Raw genomic sequence first — 17,590 nt, 5'->3', positions numbered from 1 at the left:
ATTTGATTCCTGTCATTTTTAACATAGAATCCAAAGATAATCCTGGAACTGTAAAAGACCAAGCTGGATCAAGTTTATAAGATTTAATACATGCATTGCTAAAATTTTTGAAAGTGTCTGCTAAAATTAAATCTTCAGATTCGTTACATAATTTTGTATTCATCAGAATTTCTATTATTGAATTTCGGAAACTGATTTCTTTTTTAAGTAATTTATTTTTCTGTAATCTTTATTCAGAATCCATTTATTCACAAGGGTAAACTCCTTTTGTTAATTAGTAAATCTAATGGTCACCTTAAAATATTTTGCTGTTTCACTAAAATTATTCTTTTGAATACTGGAAGATAATTAATCAGCACTTGATACTGACTCCTCCGCATTTCCTTTTCCGGGATTTTAGTGCTTCCTCTAGGTAGATCTTAAAGAGTGTAAGGGCGAGTGTGCATCCGTTTGTCGCCTCAGTCTCTTGAGGTAGTTGATTTCTCACTTTTACCATTGCCTTACAACCTTGGTGGAGGAGTCTGACAGCTTTCACATAGCTCGGTGACACGCCATTATCATTTAGACTTGTCCATAGCTTGTTCTGAGCAATTGTGTCATAAGCTTTCTGGAGGTCTACAAAGACAAGGCGGTTCGCAAGGCCCATTGCTGTCCTTTTCTCCACTAGGTTTTTTAGGTTAAATACTCCATCAGTACAGGAGCGACCAGATCTGAATCCATTTTGTTCTTCAGATTCATTTATTTCTTGCCTTTTTCAACTCTTTAGGGGCTTCGTCACCTCTAAGGCATTTGTCAAAAGTCACTGCCAATATCTCAAAGAGTTTTGATGGTGCTGCTGTAACCAGTTCTATGTAAATTAAACCTGGACCAAGCATCTTTCTGCTTTTTATGGCATTAATTGCATTTTGGACTTCATTTGGGGTTATCGGTGGCATATATGATTTCAATGTCTGGTGGGTTCTCAGTGATTGCTGCTCTGTTCTCAGTTACAAGCCCTTGGTAGTGTTGTACCCAATGCTGCATGCTAATTAGGTTTATATCTGTTTTATCTTTATTCTGTGTTCTCATTGTTTTTAATACCTTCCAGGCTTTATTTGCACGTGTATTCCCCATGCCTTTTTCTCTTTTTTCACCGGTTTTCTGCCAGGCTTCATTTTTTGCCGTAATTATTGTTTTCTGGGCATCTTTTCTTTGCTCTCTGTATTCCCGCCAGCCATTGTCTGACCTTGAGTTCAACCGTTTATTATAAGCTTTCTTCTTACATTCTACCTTCTCTTGTACTGGATGGTTCCACCACTCATCACATGTTCTGTTACTCTTTTGGATTTCTTTTTTTCCCAGTGCTTCATAAGCTGCATTATGGATGGCTTCTTTAGCCATCTCATACATCTTATCTGCAGAGGTTTCGTCAATGGCAGCAAGTTTTTCTGCTAGCCTTTGCTGGTACAAGACACGAGTAGATCTATGGTCAAGGCTGTGTACATTATCTTGGATATTATTGGCTTTCTCTGGCTCAGTTTCCTCTTGAATTCCTGTGTCTTTTTTTCATGTAGGCAAATGTGATTTTTTGGTTCTTATTTATAAAGAATCAAACTTTTTAAATTTGAAGAATTTAAATGAGGAAATGAGAATTTGGTTTTTTCGATACAGACAAATGAGATTTTTTTGGTATGAGAAAACTGTGAAATTAGGTTGTTTGTTTGTAACCTGGAATTTTTACTCGAAAATGCTCTTTGCACCAGAACTCTCATCAGTACATAGGCATATCCTTATTCCATTTACACATATACTATCTGCCAATCTCTGTTACTAGAAAACTTCAAAGTAAAAGCACAAATCTCTCTGTACTAAGAATACATAATAACCCAACAAAATAAGACAATAAAATGAAAATAATGTAACTTACCACAGAGCTCCATATACATTCTGTAAGCTTTGTCACATACTGACATGACCTGAGTGAATGTACCTCGTGTGCAGCCTGTCTGCAAGCTTCTGATTCTTTACTTCCCTTCTTGCCCCAGCATTCTTTGCTGATAGCAGCACTAGCACTTGTGGTAAAGCATCCAGAGCTCTCTTAGAAGGTCTAATGCACACTACGTGGACAGTGGAGGTCCTTTTCAGCAGTTGTAATTTGTGATGTCATTTCTGTGACTTGGTATAGCCCTTGACAATGCATAATCAATTTCTTCATTTTACCCTTCAGTGTATAGGGGCTAGTTCGCCAAATGTATATTTCAGCAACCTAACAGTATGCCATCTCATTGTCTCTTGTCATTTGAGTGCCTTAATATTTGCATTATTTGCACTCTTCGACACATCTCTTAAATTTTTGCAAAATTTTGTGTTGATTCCCTGATTTTCCAATTTTGACTTTAAAAATGTCAAAAGATGATGGCATCTACCTTCTGTACCCCACCTCATATGACCAGGCCCCAACACTACCACACACCTTTGGATTATAGCAATCCATCATGCATGGCAAACTGTGGCTGTTATTTGAATAGCTTTCCGTCCTCATCAGTTGTTAGTGCCTTCTGCCATACTGTTGCATATTGGTCTGATAGTTCACCAGAATATTAGTGTAGGCTTTTCAGAAAATCTGGTGGTGGTGAGAAGGATCCAGATGGCACAAGCTGTGAAGCAGTCACTGAAATGAAAAACGTGTTGAATGGCGTGCTCGGCAATGGGGTGGTCCACCCATTTCTTGGACACCATTTGTTGTGGCCATTCATGTGGACAGACAGCTTGTTGGTTGTCATGCCAATGCAGCAGAGTGGTTGCAATATAGCTTGTAGATCATATGGCTGGTTTCACAGGTAGTGCTGCCTTTGATGCTGGAGTAGGTGGTGGTGGAAGGATGCATGGGACAGGTCTTGCATCTTGTTCTATAACAGGGATATGAGAAGGGTATGAGCCATGAGGCAAGGTGCTGGGAGCAGGGGTTATGTAGGGAAGGACGGGTATATTGTGTAGGTTCAGTGGGCAGCAGAATACCACTGTGGAAGGGATGGGAAGGCTACTGGAGAGGACATTCCTCATTTCAGGATATAATGAGAGGTAGTCATAACCCTGGCGGAGAATGTGATTCAGTTGCTCCAGTCCTGGGCCATACTGTGTCATGAGGGGAATGCTCCTTTGTGGCTGGATGGTGGGACTTTTGGAGAAACTAAATGTTGAGATGAAGCTAAATAATGACTATGAATAAAATAAAAAGTTGCTGTACATACTGACTGAAGAATAGGTAAATTGTACGTAGGTCCATTGTTACTTGGGGTAAATTGGAAATTTTATGAGGATGAATGAAGAATGATTTCCATTTACTGTTGACTGTAGTTATCTGCAATGACAACAACATTAATTTGAGTAACCTTAGAACATTTTAACAGTTATCAAAACCATCTGTATGTATCATTTTTTGGCAAGAGTAAGCTCTAAAGAATTCTTATTTTAATCAGTTAGCCAAAGTGATAAAGACCACCAGTCTTGCCGGTGTGGTGAAGGCAGGAGCTCACTATCTGTAGCAACATCGACAAGATCAATGGCAGATCTTTGGTACAGAGCCCAATGGAGGGTCTGAATCACAGTTTCAGACAGTTCTGCAATAGTGTAGGTTGCAGATTTATCGACTTGTTGCTGTTAGAAGTAATTTATCTCGTAGTGTAATTGAAGTAGATAGTTCCTGTGAGATATTATGGGGAGAGGTCCCACTTGCCAATGCAGTAAATTAATAATTGGTTCCTTTTACTGACCCCCCCCCCCCCCCCCATTCAGACTACACTTGCTGAACAATTCATAGCAAACATGAGTCTCATCACAAATAGATAGCCCGCTCAGACAATTAGAGTTGATGATGACTTCAATCTACCCTTAATTTGTTGGCAAAAATATGTATTCAAAGCCAGTGTTAGGTATAAAGCATCATCAGAAATTGTACTAAGTGCTGTCTCTGAAATCTGTTTTGAGCAATTAGTGAAGGAGCCTACTGAAAGTATAAGCGGTAGCAAAAACATACTTGACCACTTGCTAATGACAAATAACCCTGAGTAAATAGTGAGCATCTTGGCAGATACAGGGAATAGTGACCACCACAACATACAAAATGACTAAAAGTAAACACAAAATATATCTACTTAAAAAAGCAGATAAAAATTCTCTTGACGTCTTCCTAAAGGCAGCCTCCACTCCTTCTCTAGTAACAGTGTAAGTGAAATTACACAATTTCAGAGACTGTACTGATCTCACAAATATGATTTTATGTATATAGGCTGAAATGGCGAGTGAAAATTTGTACCAAGACTGGGAATTGAACCCAGGTGTCCTGCTTACTAGGCAGGTGCATTAGCCACTAAGCCAACATGGAACAGCAGTTCACACAACTGCACAGATTACCATGGCACACCTCCCTCCTCGATTCAAATTCTCACTGCTGCCACAGTCTACATTAAATTCATTCCCTCTTACACATGAACAGAACTGACGAGGCTCTCCATGTCATGAAATAACACCTCAGCATCAAATGTAAATGGGGGATCCAGCCTGCAACTCAGATGCAGATACTTATGCAAATGAAATGACTCAATTTCAGAGACATTATTGGTCTCATACAGATATCATTTTATGTATACTGACTGAAGCGGCAAGTGAAAATTTGTATCAAGGCCAGGAACTGAACTGGGGTCACCTGCATACTGTGTTCATGTGTAAGGGGGAATTTAAGGTAGACTGGGGCAGCAGTGAGAATTTGTATTAAGGTGAGAGGTGGGTAGGAGTAATCCTTGCAGTTCTGTGAACTGCTGTACCAAGGTAGCTTCGTGGCTAACACACCTGCCTAGTAAGCACGAAACCCAGGTTTGATTCCAAGCCTTGGTACAAACTTTCACTCACTGCTTTAGTCTGTATAAATAAAATCATACCTGTCTTACATGGGTTTCAGGCTGGATCCCCCATTTACATTTGATGCTGAAGTGCTATTCCAGAATGTGGAGAGTATCAACAATTCTGTTTGAATGTAAGGGAAAATTTAAAGTAGACTTGGGCAGCAATGAGAATTTGGATATAGGAGGTAGCTGTGCCATGATAATCTATACAGTTGTGTGAACAGCTGTGCCATGGTGCCTTAGTGGCTAATGCACCTGCATGGTGAGGAGGAGACCTTGGTTTGATTCCCTGGCTTGGTACAAATTTTCACTCACCACTTAATTCTACATATGTAATAACAAAGTAAGTATAGACAAGATGAATCTGAAATTCAGAGAAATAGTATCTGAGACAACTGAGAGATTTGTACCAAATAAATTAATAAAAGATGGTGCTGATCCCCCGTGGTACACATAACAGGTCAGGACACAAAAACTTCTATATCCTTTAAAGTAAATGTAATAGGTAAGGATAGTAAACTGCAAAAAAAGTGTCATATTCATGACCACAATATCAGACAATAAGAATGTACATTTGAGATGGATCGATGCATCTCTGTGCCAGAAATGTACTGTCCACATGCAACTTAAATTTTATAAGAAACTCTCCAAAAACATAAAAGCAAATACTGAGCTCAAAACCTTTGGAAAATCTTTGAAGTCATGTATGTGGCATCACTACATTTAGACAATTAAAGAATATTTGAGTGTATGAAGCATATTAATACAGCAAACATGGGGGAGGGGGGGGGGGGGGGGGGGGGGAAGATTTGCAATTTAAATTTATGTGCATAGAAATGTAATGTACTGTCATATAACTTTTGCTTGTTTAGGTAAAAATTTACCCATCCAATGTTTCAGTCATAAGCTGCTTTTGTAAGAAAGAGAGTCAATAAAAACATAAAACTATGCAATACAATCCCTTAAAAGTGCCTGTAAAACCATGGATAGTTGAGCGAAGAGAATAACTAACTGACAGCCATTCCTTTACCCATTAAAAAAGGAAATTCCTTTATGAGTCTGCACTCAGCCATTTCTTTTCCCATTAAACAAGGAATTTCCTTTATGAGTCTTCACTCATTGTGCATATTTTGTGAATAAACCATGTATAGTTCACTATTAATTTTCTGTAATTTATTACCATGTTTCAGCTACAGTCATCATCATATAACTGCGATTAAAATTAAAGGAATATAATTGTTATACAACAACAAGGTGCAAAAGTTAAAAAAACTAAGAAGTTAAAAAAGTTAAAAATACTTTTGAAAGTACAATCACCAAAAAGCTTTGAACTTGCAGAGTAAGATTCGGTGTCAGTATTGAAATCTATTTCTAATTGGGGCATCATCTAACAGTTGGCTCAAAATTTTGTACAAAGGTTAAGTTGTAACTACCATATGGCACTAATATTGGGGAACATGGCCTTCAAATTTTATTTTATTATTTATATCTTTCTCTCTCTTCATACTTATAAAAAGATAGACAGTGTTTAAAATATAAACTTTCAAAGTCAGGTTATAAAACACAATCATAATTGCATACTCACCAAATTAGCTTTTCAGATTGTGTCAATTAGCCCTTGTAGAGTTCACTAAACTAACGAGTATTCAGTGAAGCTTCTAGATGATAATCTCTGTATAACAGCTGCATGAACTTTAGTATTAGATACATTCTGCTATGATAAAATGTAGCAGTTATAAAAATAGCACCTTATGCTATAATTAAGTATTACTGATAAGTAAAAAAAGTGTGCCCTATGAACTAAAATTTGCCAAAAACTTCATTAAAATGTGTCTACTTATAAAACAGATTGTAATGAATAAAACAATCAAATTATTAAATTAAAATCTCTTTGAAGGCAACTCCATATTGTATAAGAACCAGCAACTTGCTCCAAGAGGCACTAGGTTGGCACACACCAGTGAGAGCTCCACCAGCACAGCAGGGGTGAGGCAAGGCATGGTCTAGTCAACAGCAGGAGAACAGCACACAGTCAGCAAGTCACTCTAGCAGTTCTGTAAAATTTCAAAAAACCAGTTAGGGCTAAGCTAATTCTGTTCATTCAAAATAGTTTGTAGAGTTCTATTTTTGTGGATAAAAATTTCTAATTCTTCCAGATTGTTGAAGGCTTATCCTCAGGGACTATGTGCAATAGTTCCAGGCTTTTAATTGCCTATCCTAAATTATTCTTATGCATTTTTAAATTCATCATTAGTGCTTTACCATTCACATCGTAGGATTGTTCCCTAACCATTGTCACGAGTTTCCTTTCAGCTAGTCCTACAGAAAACTTTTCACAGTCATTGCAGCTTATTTTAAATGCTACTGAGTCACTGTTTGTCATGTCTAGTTTAAATTCTGGGGCGTAAACTTTGTCCCAGGCTCCCTCTGGTTTGAACCTTTACTAATGTTAGCTTGGATAATGCTGTAAATCTTTTTTTGATAGCTCCTTTGTTGAGTACTTTTCTCATATTTAATTTTCTGATACATTTTGATGATTTCACTATTCCTACACCCATTTGCATGACCTTTATGCATAATTATTTGAATCTCTTTCTCAATTTTGCCTTCATACAAGGGTAACTTCATGAGTCTGTGTATTATAGACCTACAGAAAGCACACTTATGTCTTGAGGGGTGACATGACTTCACATATATGGTCACATGGTATTGGATGCTTTCCTGTGTATACACCTATTTTGTGTGTCCCATCATTGTCAGTAGTTACAAGGCCCAGAAAGATTAAGCCTCTCTTTCTCTCTGTTCCTCCTTGCACTCATTTACCTAGTGACTTCTTATATTTCATCAGCATTACCTCTATATAATAAAATAATATCATTGACATATTGACATATCCCTTGTAATAAATGATTTGCTGATCTATGTACTGGTTCTCTTAAAAGAATCTGTTCTCTAGATCATTTATAAAACTCTTCTGCGTAAACTATTGCCCATTGTTAATCCCTTCATCTGCTGATATGTATGGTCATTAAACGTATAATAGCAGCATCTTGTCAATGCAAAATGTATTTAATACTAAACTTCATGCAGCTGTTATACAGATATTATTGTGTAGTTTCACTGAATACTTGTTATTTGTTTAATGAACTCTACATGGGATTACTGAAGCCATCTGAAAATGTTTGTGCTAAATGTTCAAATTTTAAATGCTACCTGTCTTATTATAAGTATAAAGAGAGAGAAAAATATAAATAATAAAATAAAATTTGACAGGCATATTCTCCCACTCCAGTGCCATCTGATGATTTCCGAGTTAGATGTTGATGAAGACGGACCATGCTGTAGTGAAGGATGTGACAGATCACCATCCGATGGTGCTTGCATGATTGATGGCTCCATCTGGCCTCCACTTACAATGAAGCAGCATTCAGCCACTGGACAAGACCTGGACAACGGGAAGGATTTGTCACACTCGCTGTGTAACAACTGAGAATATTTTGGTCATGAACCACATTGCTATCAGTGGCTCACTACACTGATGAGAGGATGAGGAGCACAAATTATTTGCTGCACAGACGAAGCAGCATCCTGCTGCATCACCAGCGGTAACTTCACACTGCCTGGAGTGGCCCTGCCGTGATGCAAGACATTATAGTACTGTCAAGGAAGGCTCATCCAGTCACAGCCACTGAAGCAGTCATTGTCCTGACCAGGCAGACTCTGCCAGTGGTGGTTCACCATGAAGAAGCCACAGCACTGCCACAATCAGCCTTGCCAGCCATGATTCCGCAAGAGGCTACAGTGCTGCCCAGCCAGTCATGGCAAAGGAAGATGCCATTGGCCTACCTGAAGCCAATCTGGTATAGACCCAAAAGGCATGTCCCATAAAGATGACCACATGGGAGTTCCGCAGGCCTTGTGCAAGTAGCTTGCAGTGGGGGATGAGAATGACTTCTCATCTCTATCCACCTCTGTCCCATGGCAACCAAAATAGAGGGCACAGAAGGGTGCTCCTGCTCCTTCTCCACAGCAGGATACAGACAGCTTTGTCATACCAAAGTGGAAACACACTGCATGGACCCAAGTGCTCAAGTAAGTGTAATCATTACCGATCCTTACAGGGAACCATTTTGAGATGATGCATGAAGCAGTTGCAGGCGGTGACTTAAGACACCACCAACAAGGGAACCTCCCCCCAGTCATCATATAATAGCAGGAAGTATACAAAGATTTCCAGTTGATAAACTGGAGATGACAAACTTGACATTGATCCATGTTCTCGATGATGACCTTTATAAGGTCTACACGGCAACCACCGATGACCACACCAAGCTCATGACTTACATCCACACCAAGGGGCTCCAATGCTTCATGCACAACATCAGGCCTCTCCATCTGCTGAAGGTTGCCTTCCTCATCTCCCACTCAAGATGGCTCGGACCACATCAAACAAGAACTGATGACCCTGGGCTATGGCATCTTGGCCCACCGAACTCATGCCATCACCTAGGACACACAGGAACATGCCACTGCTCCTTATAATCCTAGTGGACAGCACAAATAACTGGAAGATTTTGCATGTTACTAAGATTGCTGACGTCATAATGGAGGTTGAACCACTCCATGCCAGTGGCAGATGGGCTCAATGCTTCTTCTACCATGCCCTCGACTACATGGTGCAATACTGTACAATGCCAACCCATTGCATTAAGTTCACTGAGTCACATCAGAACTGCGAGTGCATGAAGAAGGTGGCAGACTGGTCACCTTGCTGCAGTTGCAATAAGCAGGATGTGGCCAATGCTTTTGAGGTCAATTTCACCCCAGTAGTGGATGTTGTGAATGATGACCACATCCACCTTGTCAACGAATAGCTGTGTACCTTCCTGGCAGCTTGTGATGTGGGCAGTGCCGTACCTCCCATCTATGAAGAGAAAGCTGCATTGAAGCCTCAATCGCTCGACACCAGCCAGGCAGAGGGCAGTTATGGGATCACTAACGTTCTCCTATGACAGGGGATCCACTGAGCATGTAGCTGACATCTTTAACAAGATTTTTCATTTAGGGGCTACTCATCTGCATGGTAACTTGTGGAAGTGTTCATCATCCTGAAAACCAACAAAGACCCTCAGCTGGCACTAAACTACCATCCCATCAGTCCCCTCTCCAATGTTTTTGAGAAGCTCCATCTGCAGTGTCTGCAGGCACATGTCAACCAGGAATGTCCCATGCCTGATGAGCAGTTTGGCTTCAGAAGTGGCCATGCCACCTCTCACCAACTACTACACCTGGTTGATCATGCCATGAGGCCACTGGAGTCATGGGAGTACTTTGGTGTGGTGCTTCTGGACAGATCTAGGGCGTTGGACTCCGTGTGGCATGATGGCCTTTGGTGCACGCTCTTTGTGCCTTGGGTTCCGATGTCATATGGTGTCCTCCTGTGTCCTACCTTTCTTGCAGGACCTCCCATGTAAGGACCAAACAAGGCACATCCACCCTGAGGCCAGTACATGCACCGAGCATGGTGGCACAGTGGTTAGCACACTGGACTCGCATTTGGGAGGACGATGGTTCAAACCCGTCTTCGGCCATCCTGATTTAGGTTCTCTGTGATTTCCCTAAGTGTTTTAGGCAAATGCCGGGATGATTCCTTTGAAAGGGCATGGCCAATTTCCTTCCCAATCCTTCTCTAATCCGAGCTTGTGTTCCGTCTCTAATGACCTCGTTGTTGACGGGACGTTAAATGCTAATCTTCTCCCCAGTACATGCAGGGATGCCACAGGGGTCTGTACTTGGTCCCTTGTTGTACTCTCTGTACATTTTTGATGCACTGTGGGTGGCATGCGTGGCACTGACTCTCTATGCCAATGACATGGTTTTGTTCACTCACAGTATAACATGAGCCACTGTCTCCAGCCTGTCTGTGATGCTTTGGTTGTGTGGGCCACCAAATGGGGCTCTATTTCAATCCTGTGAAGAAGAAGGAAAGTCTCTTTACATAACGAAAGCCCCCACCAGCTCTCCCGCCAGTCGCCATCACAAGAGGCTCCCTGTGGACCAAGACTCAACCAGTGCCTCACCTGGCTTCTTCATGTCCATGAGATCCAGAACAGGGCTGTGGGGAGCATCTGTGTGCTCTATCCCTTGCTGAACCCCGTGTCAACACTTCCCCCCTGCTGTGGTATTATACTCTACTTAATACTGGTTCATCCAGTGTTGGAGTATGTGGCCACGGTATGGGGGTATGCTGCTAACACCCACATTGCCACCTCCCACATTGCCACACTTCAGCAGGTGCAGAGTAGGGTGTTGAATCAAGTGCTGTGCCTTCCCTGGCTCTGCTCGACACGTCAGCACCATGAGGATGTGGGCCTCCTACCGCTATGAGACAGGTTCCACTTGACCACACACGCATCTTACAAAAAGGCAGACCCATCCCACAATTGTCTTGTCAACAGTTTGGCCCACCAGCATCACCACTGACTGACTATGCTTTAGCTGGACCCGTTGTGTGAGTGATTCAGTCCACAATGGCATGAGGACCAGCACCTGCACTTCCCAACAGCCTGGGCCCCCATGACAGGCCATAATACAAGTCAACATTGCCAGGCCATGCAGGAATAGCATGAGTGTGTACGCTGCCACAGGGCAGGCTCAGCATGCTTGCCCATCAAAGCAAAGCAAAGTGCTACCTACTTACATCTTCCTACAAATTTTTGAGCCAACTGTTGGTTAACACCCAACTAGGCGTAGGTCTTAAGATGGGTACTGAACATTGTTCTGCAAACTCTAAGCTTCTTCGAGAGCATACTTTTAAAAGTATTTTTTTAACATTTTAATTTTTCATTTTTTGTACTTTTCTATTGTATAACAAATGCCTGTCATTCTTTATGTTCCTTTAATCTTAATCACAGATATCTGATGATGGCAGTAGCTGAAACAGCACAATAAATAAAGAAAATTTTAATAGTTACTTAGACAGTTAAAAAGAGCTGAAAAAGTTTTTGGGACATGTCAGTAAGTATGTCATTGCATTTTATTATGCAGAAATATTTATGATAGAATGCATGAAAGAAAAACTTGGAATGCATACAGAATTTCAATTTACTGAAAACTATAATCATCAAATAAAAATGATCAACAAAATTCTTTGCAAATTGTGTTGTAAGATGAATGAAATGGAAGTGCTCACAGAAGGCTTTTAAAAAATGGTCTAAACTCAAAAAAATAAAAACCATGAAAATAAATTGAAAAATGGATGTTGTGTTAGCAGAAACGCAATGCACATGTTTTAGCTCACGCAGGCTGGTGTGAGGAGGGAAGAACTATACTGACGTGAGGTCTGGAACATGACAAGGAATTAGAATTCAGAAAGTGGACATAATTAGTTTGATACTTAACTTTAATCCATTAATGATGAACGTCGCTCTTGACGGTACATGAGTCACAATATTATCTGTTCAGAAAACATAGTAACTGAATATGGCGCTTTACTAGGTCACAGCAAATGATGTAGCTGAAGGCTACGCTAAACTGTCGTCTCTGCAAATGAGAGCGTATGTAGTCAGTGAACCATCGCTAGCAAAGTCGGCTGTACAACTGGGTGAGTGCTAGGGAGTCTCTCTAGACTAGACCTGCTGTGTGGTGGCACTCGGTCTGCAATCACTGATAGTGGCGACACGCGGGTCCGACGTATACTAACGGACCGCGGCCGATTTAAAGGCTACCACCTAGCAAGTGTGGTGTCTGGCAGTGACACCACAGATATTATTGTAAGTCTGCTCCTTCAATAACACTTATGTTATTACACACAGCTTACTTACAATTAAATTGCAGAAAATAATAGTTCCTGACTGTTCAGGAAATACACCAAACACAAGATTTCTGGAGGTAGATACCATTCTAAATGTTTGTTGAGTAATTGCTGGAGAGCACTGTTTGTAGGTTCGACAGAGAAACACTGTGATATGAACCACACTCTTGGTACGCCCATTGTGATGTTCCCTATCTGTCTTCTGGTTTGAATTTGTCGACTTCTCGTGGCTATAATTTTCTGCACCTGAAATAAAACAGTGTTTTCACCATGCTGGTGCAGAACTGCTGAACTTCTCCCCAGCCGGAATCAATGGTTGAATTAAGAGTCTTCTGTGAAATATGGAACTCTCAAAAACAAATACAAACAGTTTCTTGTATAACAATCTCCGTATATTGTTTCATCAAAATAAATAAGTTCTCCTATACAAGACTTTTCAAGCTGAGAAACATCATATGTTAATTTGCCCAGATATTACATAACAGTGTCTATAGACCAGTTTGATACATTGTTACCTGAATGATTATTATATAAGCTGCTTCAGTTTTGTCCTGGAATGCTCACCACATTGTTTACTCAATCCATCTGCTCTGACCTTGCTCTGCTGCTCCATGCTCCAACCTGGGATGATGATGCATGAAGCCATTGAAAGTACTTTATCTTGTGGAGTCACTGCAATTGCTGCCTCACCTTGGAGACTCGCAACACCCCTCGGTACATTCATTGTGTACAAAAACACGTAACAGAAACCACAGAAAGTTGCACTCTCCCAAATATTTAATCACTACATTGCTTCTATGAGTAATTTGTGAGCATCATTTGTTGACTAGGTAGATACAGAATTACACATCTTACTACTGGAATGGAATGTAACACCACTTGATACACCAACAGTTCGTTCACTGAAAATACTATAGTTGGTTGAATGGTGGACAAAGACAGCCACATATGAGGCAGGGGGGCTAATCAAATGTTATCGGTAGGTAGTCACAGAGTCCAAATGACAGCCCAGGAGAAAACCACATTGTCGAGGATCATTGTCAGCTGGAGAGCTTGCCGTAAATTTTGGCTGGTTGACAGAAGAGATCATGGTAGTCCAAAGGAGCCATTAAATTTGTTGGAAGTGTTTTGCCATGTGACATTATGCTGAATGTATGCATGTTGATTGATCCATCATTATGTCTGGGAGGGTAACAAGAACTCTCAGTCTACATGAGAAGTGTTGAAAACAACATTATCACGTGATATGAAATACTCAGAACACAGGCTACCATAAACGCACAACTACGTACACATAAAATTATTTTTCAGTCCTTACAAGGGGAAACTACAGCCGTAATTTTTCCCGAGGGCATGCAGCTTTACTGTATGATTACATGATGATGGCGTCCTCTTGGGTAAAATATTTCGGAGGTAAAATAGTCCCCCATTCGGATCTCCGGGCGGGGACTACTCAAGAGGATGTCGTTATCAGGAGAAAGAAAACTGGCGTTCTACGGATCGGAGCGTGGAATGTCAGATCCCTTAATCGGGCAGGTAGGTTAGAAAATTTAAAAAGGGAAATGGATAGGTTGAAGTTAGATATAGTGGGAATTAGTGAAGTTCGGTGGCAGGAGGAACAAGACTTCTGGTCAGGTGACTACAGGGTTATAAACACAAAATCAAATAGGGGGAATGCAGGAGTAGGTTTAATAATGAATAGGAAAATAGGAATGCGGGTAAGCTACTACAAACAGCATAGTGAACGCATTATTGTGGCCAAGATAGATATGAAGCCCACACCTACTACAGTGGTACAAGTTTATATGCCAACTAGCTCTGCAGATGACGAAGAAATTGAAGAAATGTATGATGAAATAAAAGAAATTATTCAGATTGTGAAGGGAGACGAAAATTTAATAGTCATGGGTGACTGGAATTCGAGTGTAGGAAAAGGGAGAGAAGGAAACATAGTAGGTGAATATGGACTGGGTGACAGAAATGAAAGAGGAAGCCGTCTGGTAGAATTTTGCACAGAGCACAACATAATCATAACTAACACTTGGTTTAAGAATCATGAAAGAAGGTTGTATACATGGAAGAACCCTGGAGATACTAAAAGGTATCAGATAGATTATATAATGGTAAGACAGAGATTTAGGAACCAGGTTTTAAATTGTAAGACATTTCCAGGGGCAGATGTGGACTCTGACCACAATCTATTGGTTATGACCTGTAGATTAAAACTGAAGAAACTGCAAAAAGATGGGAATTTAAGGAGATGGGACCTGGATAAACTGAAAGAACCAGAGGTTGTACAGAGATTCAGGGAGAGCATAAGGGAGCAATTGACAGGAATGGGGGAAATAAATACAGTAGAAGAAGAATGGGTAGCTTTGAGGGACGAAGTAGTGAAGGCAGCAGAGGATCAAGTAGGTAAAAAGACGAGGGCTAGTAGAAATCCTTGGGTAACAGAAGAAATATTGAATTTAATTGATGAAAGGAGAAAATATAAAAATGCAGTAAGTGAAACAGGCAAAAAGGAATACAAACGTCTCAAAAATGAGATCGACAGGAAGTGCAAAATGGCTAAGCAGGAATGGCTAGAGGACAAATGTAAGGATGTAGAGGCCTATCTCACTAGGGGTAAGATAGATACCGCCTACAGGAAAATTAAAGAGACCTTTGGAGATAAGAGAACGACTGGTATGAATATCAAGAGCTCAGATGGAAACCCAGTTCGAAGCAAAGAAGGGAAAGCAGAAAGGTGGAAGGAGTATATAGAGGGTCTATACAAGGGCGATGTACTTGAGGACAATATTATGGAAATGGAAGAGGATGTAGATGAAGATGAAATGGGAGATACGATACTGCGTGAAGAGTTTGACAGAGCGCTGAAAGACCTGAGTCGAAACAAGGCCCCCGGAGTAGACAATATTCCATTGGAACTACTGACAACCGTGGGAGAGCCAGTCCTGACAAAACTCTACCATCTGGTGAGCAAGATGTATGAAACAGGCGAAATACCCTCAGACTTCAAGAAGAATATAATAATTCCAATCCCAAAGAAAGCAGGTGTTGACAGATGTGAAAATTACCGAACTATCAGCTTAATAAGTCACAGCTGCAAAATACTAACACGAATTCTTTACAGACGAATGGAAAAACTAGTAGAAGCCAACCTCGGGGAAGATCAGTTTGGATTCCGTAGAAACACTGGAACACGTGAGGCAATATTGACCTTACGACTTATCTTAGAAGAAAGATTAAGGAAAGGCAAACCTACATTTCTAGCATTTGTAGACTTAGAGAAAGCTTTTGACAATGTTGACTGGAATACTCTCTTTCAAATTCTGAAGGTGGCAGGGGTAAAATACAGGGAGCGAAAGACTATTTACAATTTGTACAGAAACCAGGTGGCAGTTATAAGAGTCGAGGGACATGAAAGGGAAGCAGTGGTTGGGAAGGGAGTAAGACAGGGTTGTAGCCTGTCCCCGATGTTGTTCAATCTGTATATTGAGCAAGCAGTAAAGGAAACAAAAGAAAAATTCGGAGTAGGTATTAAAATTCATGGAGAGGAAATAAAAACCTTGAGGTTCGCCGATGACATTGTAATTCTGTCAGAGACAGCAAAGGACTTGGAAGAGCAATTGAATGGAATGGACAGTGTCTTGAAAGGAGGATATAAGATGAACATCAACAAAAGCAAAACAAGGATAATGGAATGTAGTCTAATTAAGTCGGGTGATGCTGAGGGAATTAGATTAGGAAATGAGGCACTTAAAGTAGTAAAGGAGTTTTGCTATTTGGGGAGCAAAATAACTGATGATGGTAGAAGTAGAGAGGATATAAAATGTAGGCTGGCAATGGCAAGGAAAGCGTTTCTGAAGAAGAGAAATTTGTTAACATCCAGTATTGATTTAAGTGTCAGGAAGTCATTTCTGAAAGTATTCGTATGGAGTGTAGCCATGTATGGAAGTGAAACATGGACGATAAATAGTTTGGACAAGAAGAGAATAGAAGCTTTCGAAATGTGGTGCTACAGAAGAATGCTGAAGATTAGATGGGTAGATCACATAACTAATGAGGAAGTATTGAATAGGATTGGGGAGAAGAGAAGTTTGTGGCACAACTTGACCAGAAGAAGGGATCGGTTGGTAGGACATGTTCTGAGGCATCAAGGGATCACCAATTTAGTATTGGAGGGCAGCGTGGAGGGTAAAAATCGTAGAGGGAGACCAAGAGATGAATACACTAAGCAGATTCAGGAGGATGTAGGTTGCAGTAGGTACTGGGAGATGAAAAAGCTTGCACAGGATAGAGTGGCATGGAGAGCTGCATCAAACCAGTCTCAGGACTGAAGACCACAACAACAACAATACAAATAAACCCAAATGTAAAATCCCTGTAAGTATATGGAGTTCAAGAAACCATTTAACAAGAAGAGAAGAAATGATAAAACTGAGAATGAGACAAATAGGAAAAAGGCTGATATTGGAATGTTCCTGTTGTTCATGTAAACTAGTCATAAACACCATTGTAAAGAGACTGAAATGAGCTCAAAGAACTAAATATTTAGAGTTAAAAATGCAAATAGCATGTTACAGATACAAGCCTCATAGCACAAAATATATATTAGTTCTAACTTCTGCTCGGTTATCAAACAAAAATTTCTTTAAATTATTGAAAATAATCATTACTTACATAATAGGTCTTTCCTTGTTTACATGTCTGTATTATTGAATAAGAAGTTCTTCACTTCCAAACAGGTTTCTATCAATATATTTGTTCTTTTAATGTTTTAATTTGGCTTGTCTGTATTGCAGAAACGGAAAAACTCTAGTTTCATGTTACATTTGAATAATGGTCACTCTGACATTTTGTGTGACATTAAAATATTTACTAAGCTTCATATTTT

At 40.3% G+C, this 17,590-nt stretch overlaps 1 protein-coding gene across 1 annotated transcript in view; it reads left to right on the top strand.

Moving 5' to 3' along the window:
* LOC124796061 (protein eyes shut-like) overlaps window positions 1–17,590 on the top strand; it is a 227,585-nt gene that overhangs the window by 180,339 nt on the left and 29,656 nt on the right. The window contains 1 exon segment of the mRNA XM_047260149.1: window positions 2,844–2,849. Within this exon segment, the coding sequence (XP_047116105.1) occupies window positions 2,844–2,849 (6 nt within the window).

Source organism: Schistocerca piceifrons, chromosome 4 (genome assembly GCF_021461385.2).
Source record: "Schistocerca piceifrons isolate TAMUIC-IGC-003096 chromosome 4, iqSchPice1.1, whole genome shotgun sequence".
NCBI lineage: Eukaryota > Metazoa > Arthropoda > Insecta > Orthoptera > Acrididae > Schistocerca > Schistocerca piceifrons.
This window is presented reverse-complemented; position numbering and strand designations above follow the sequence as displayed.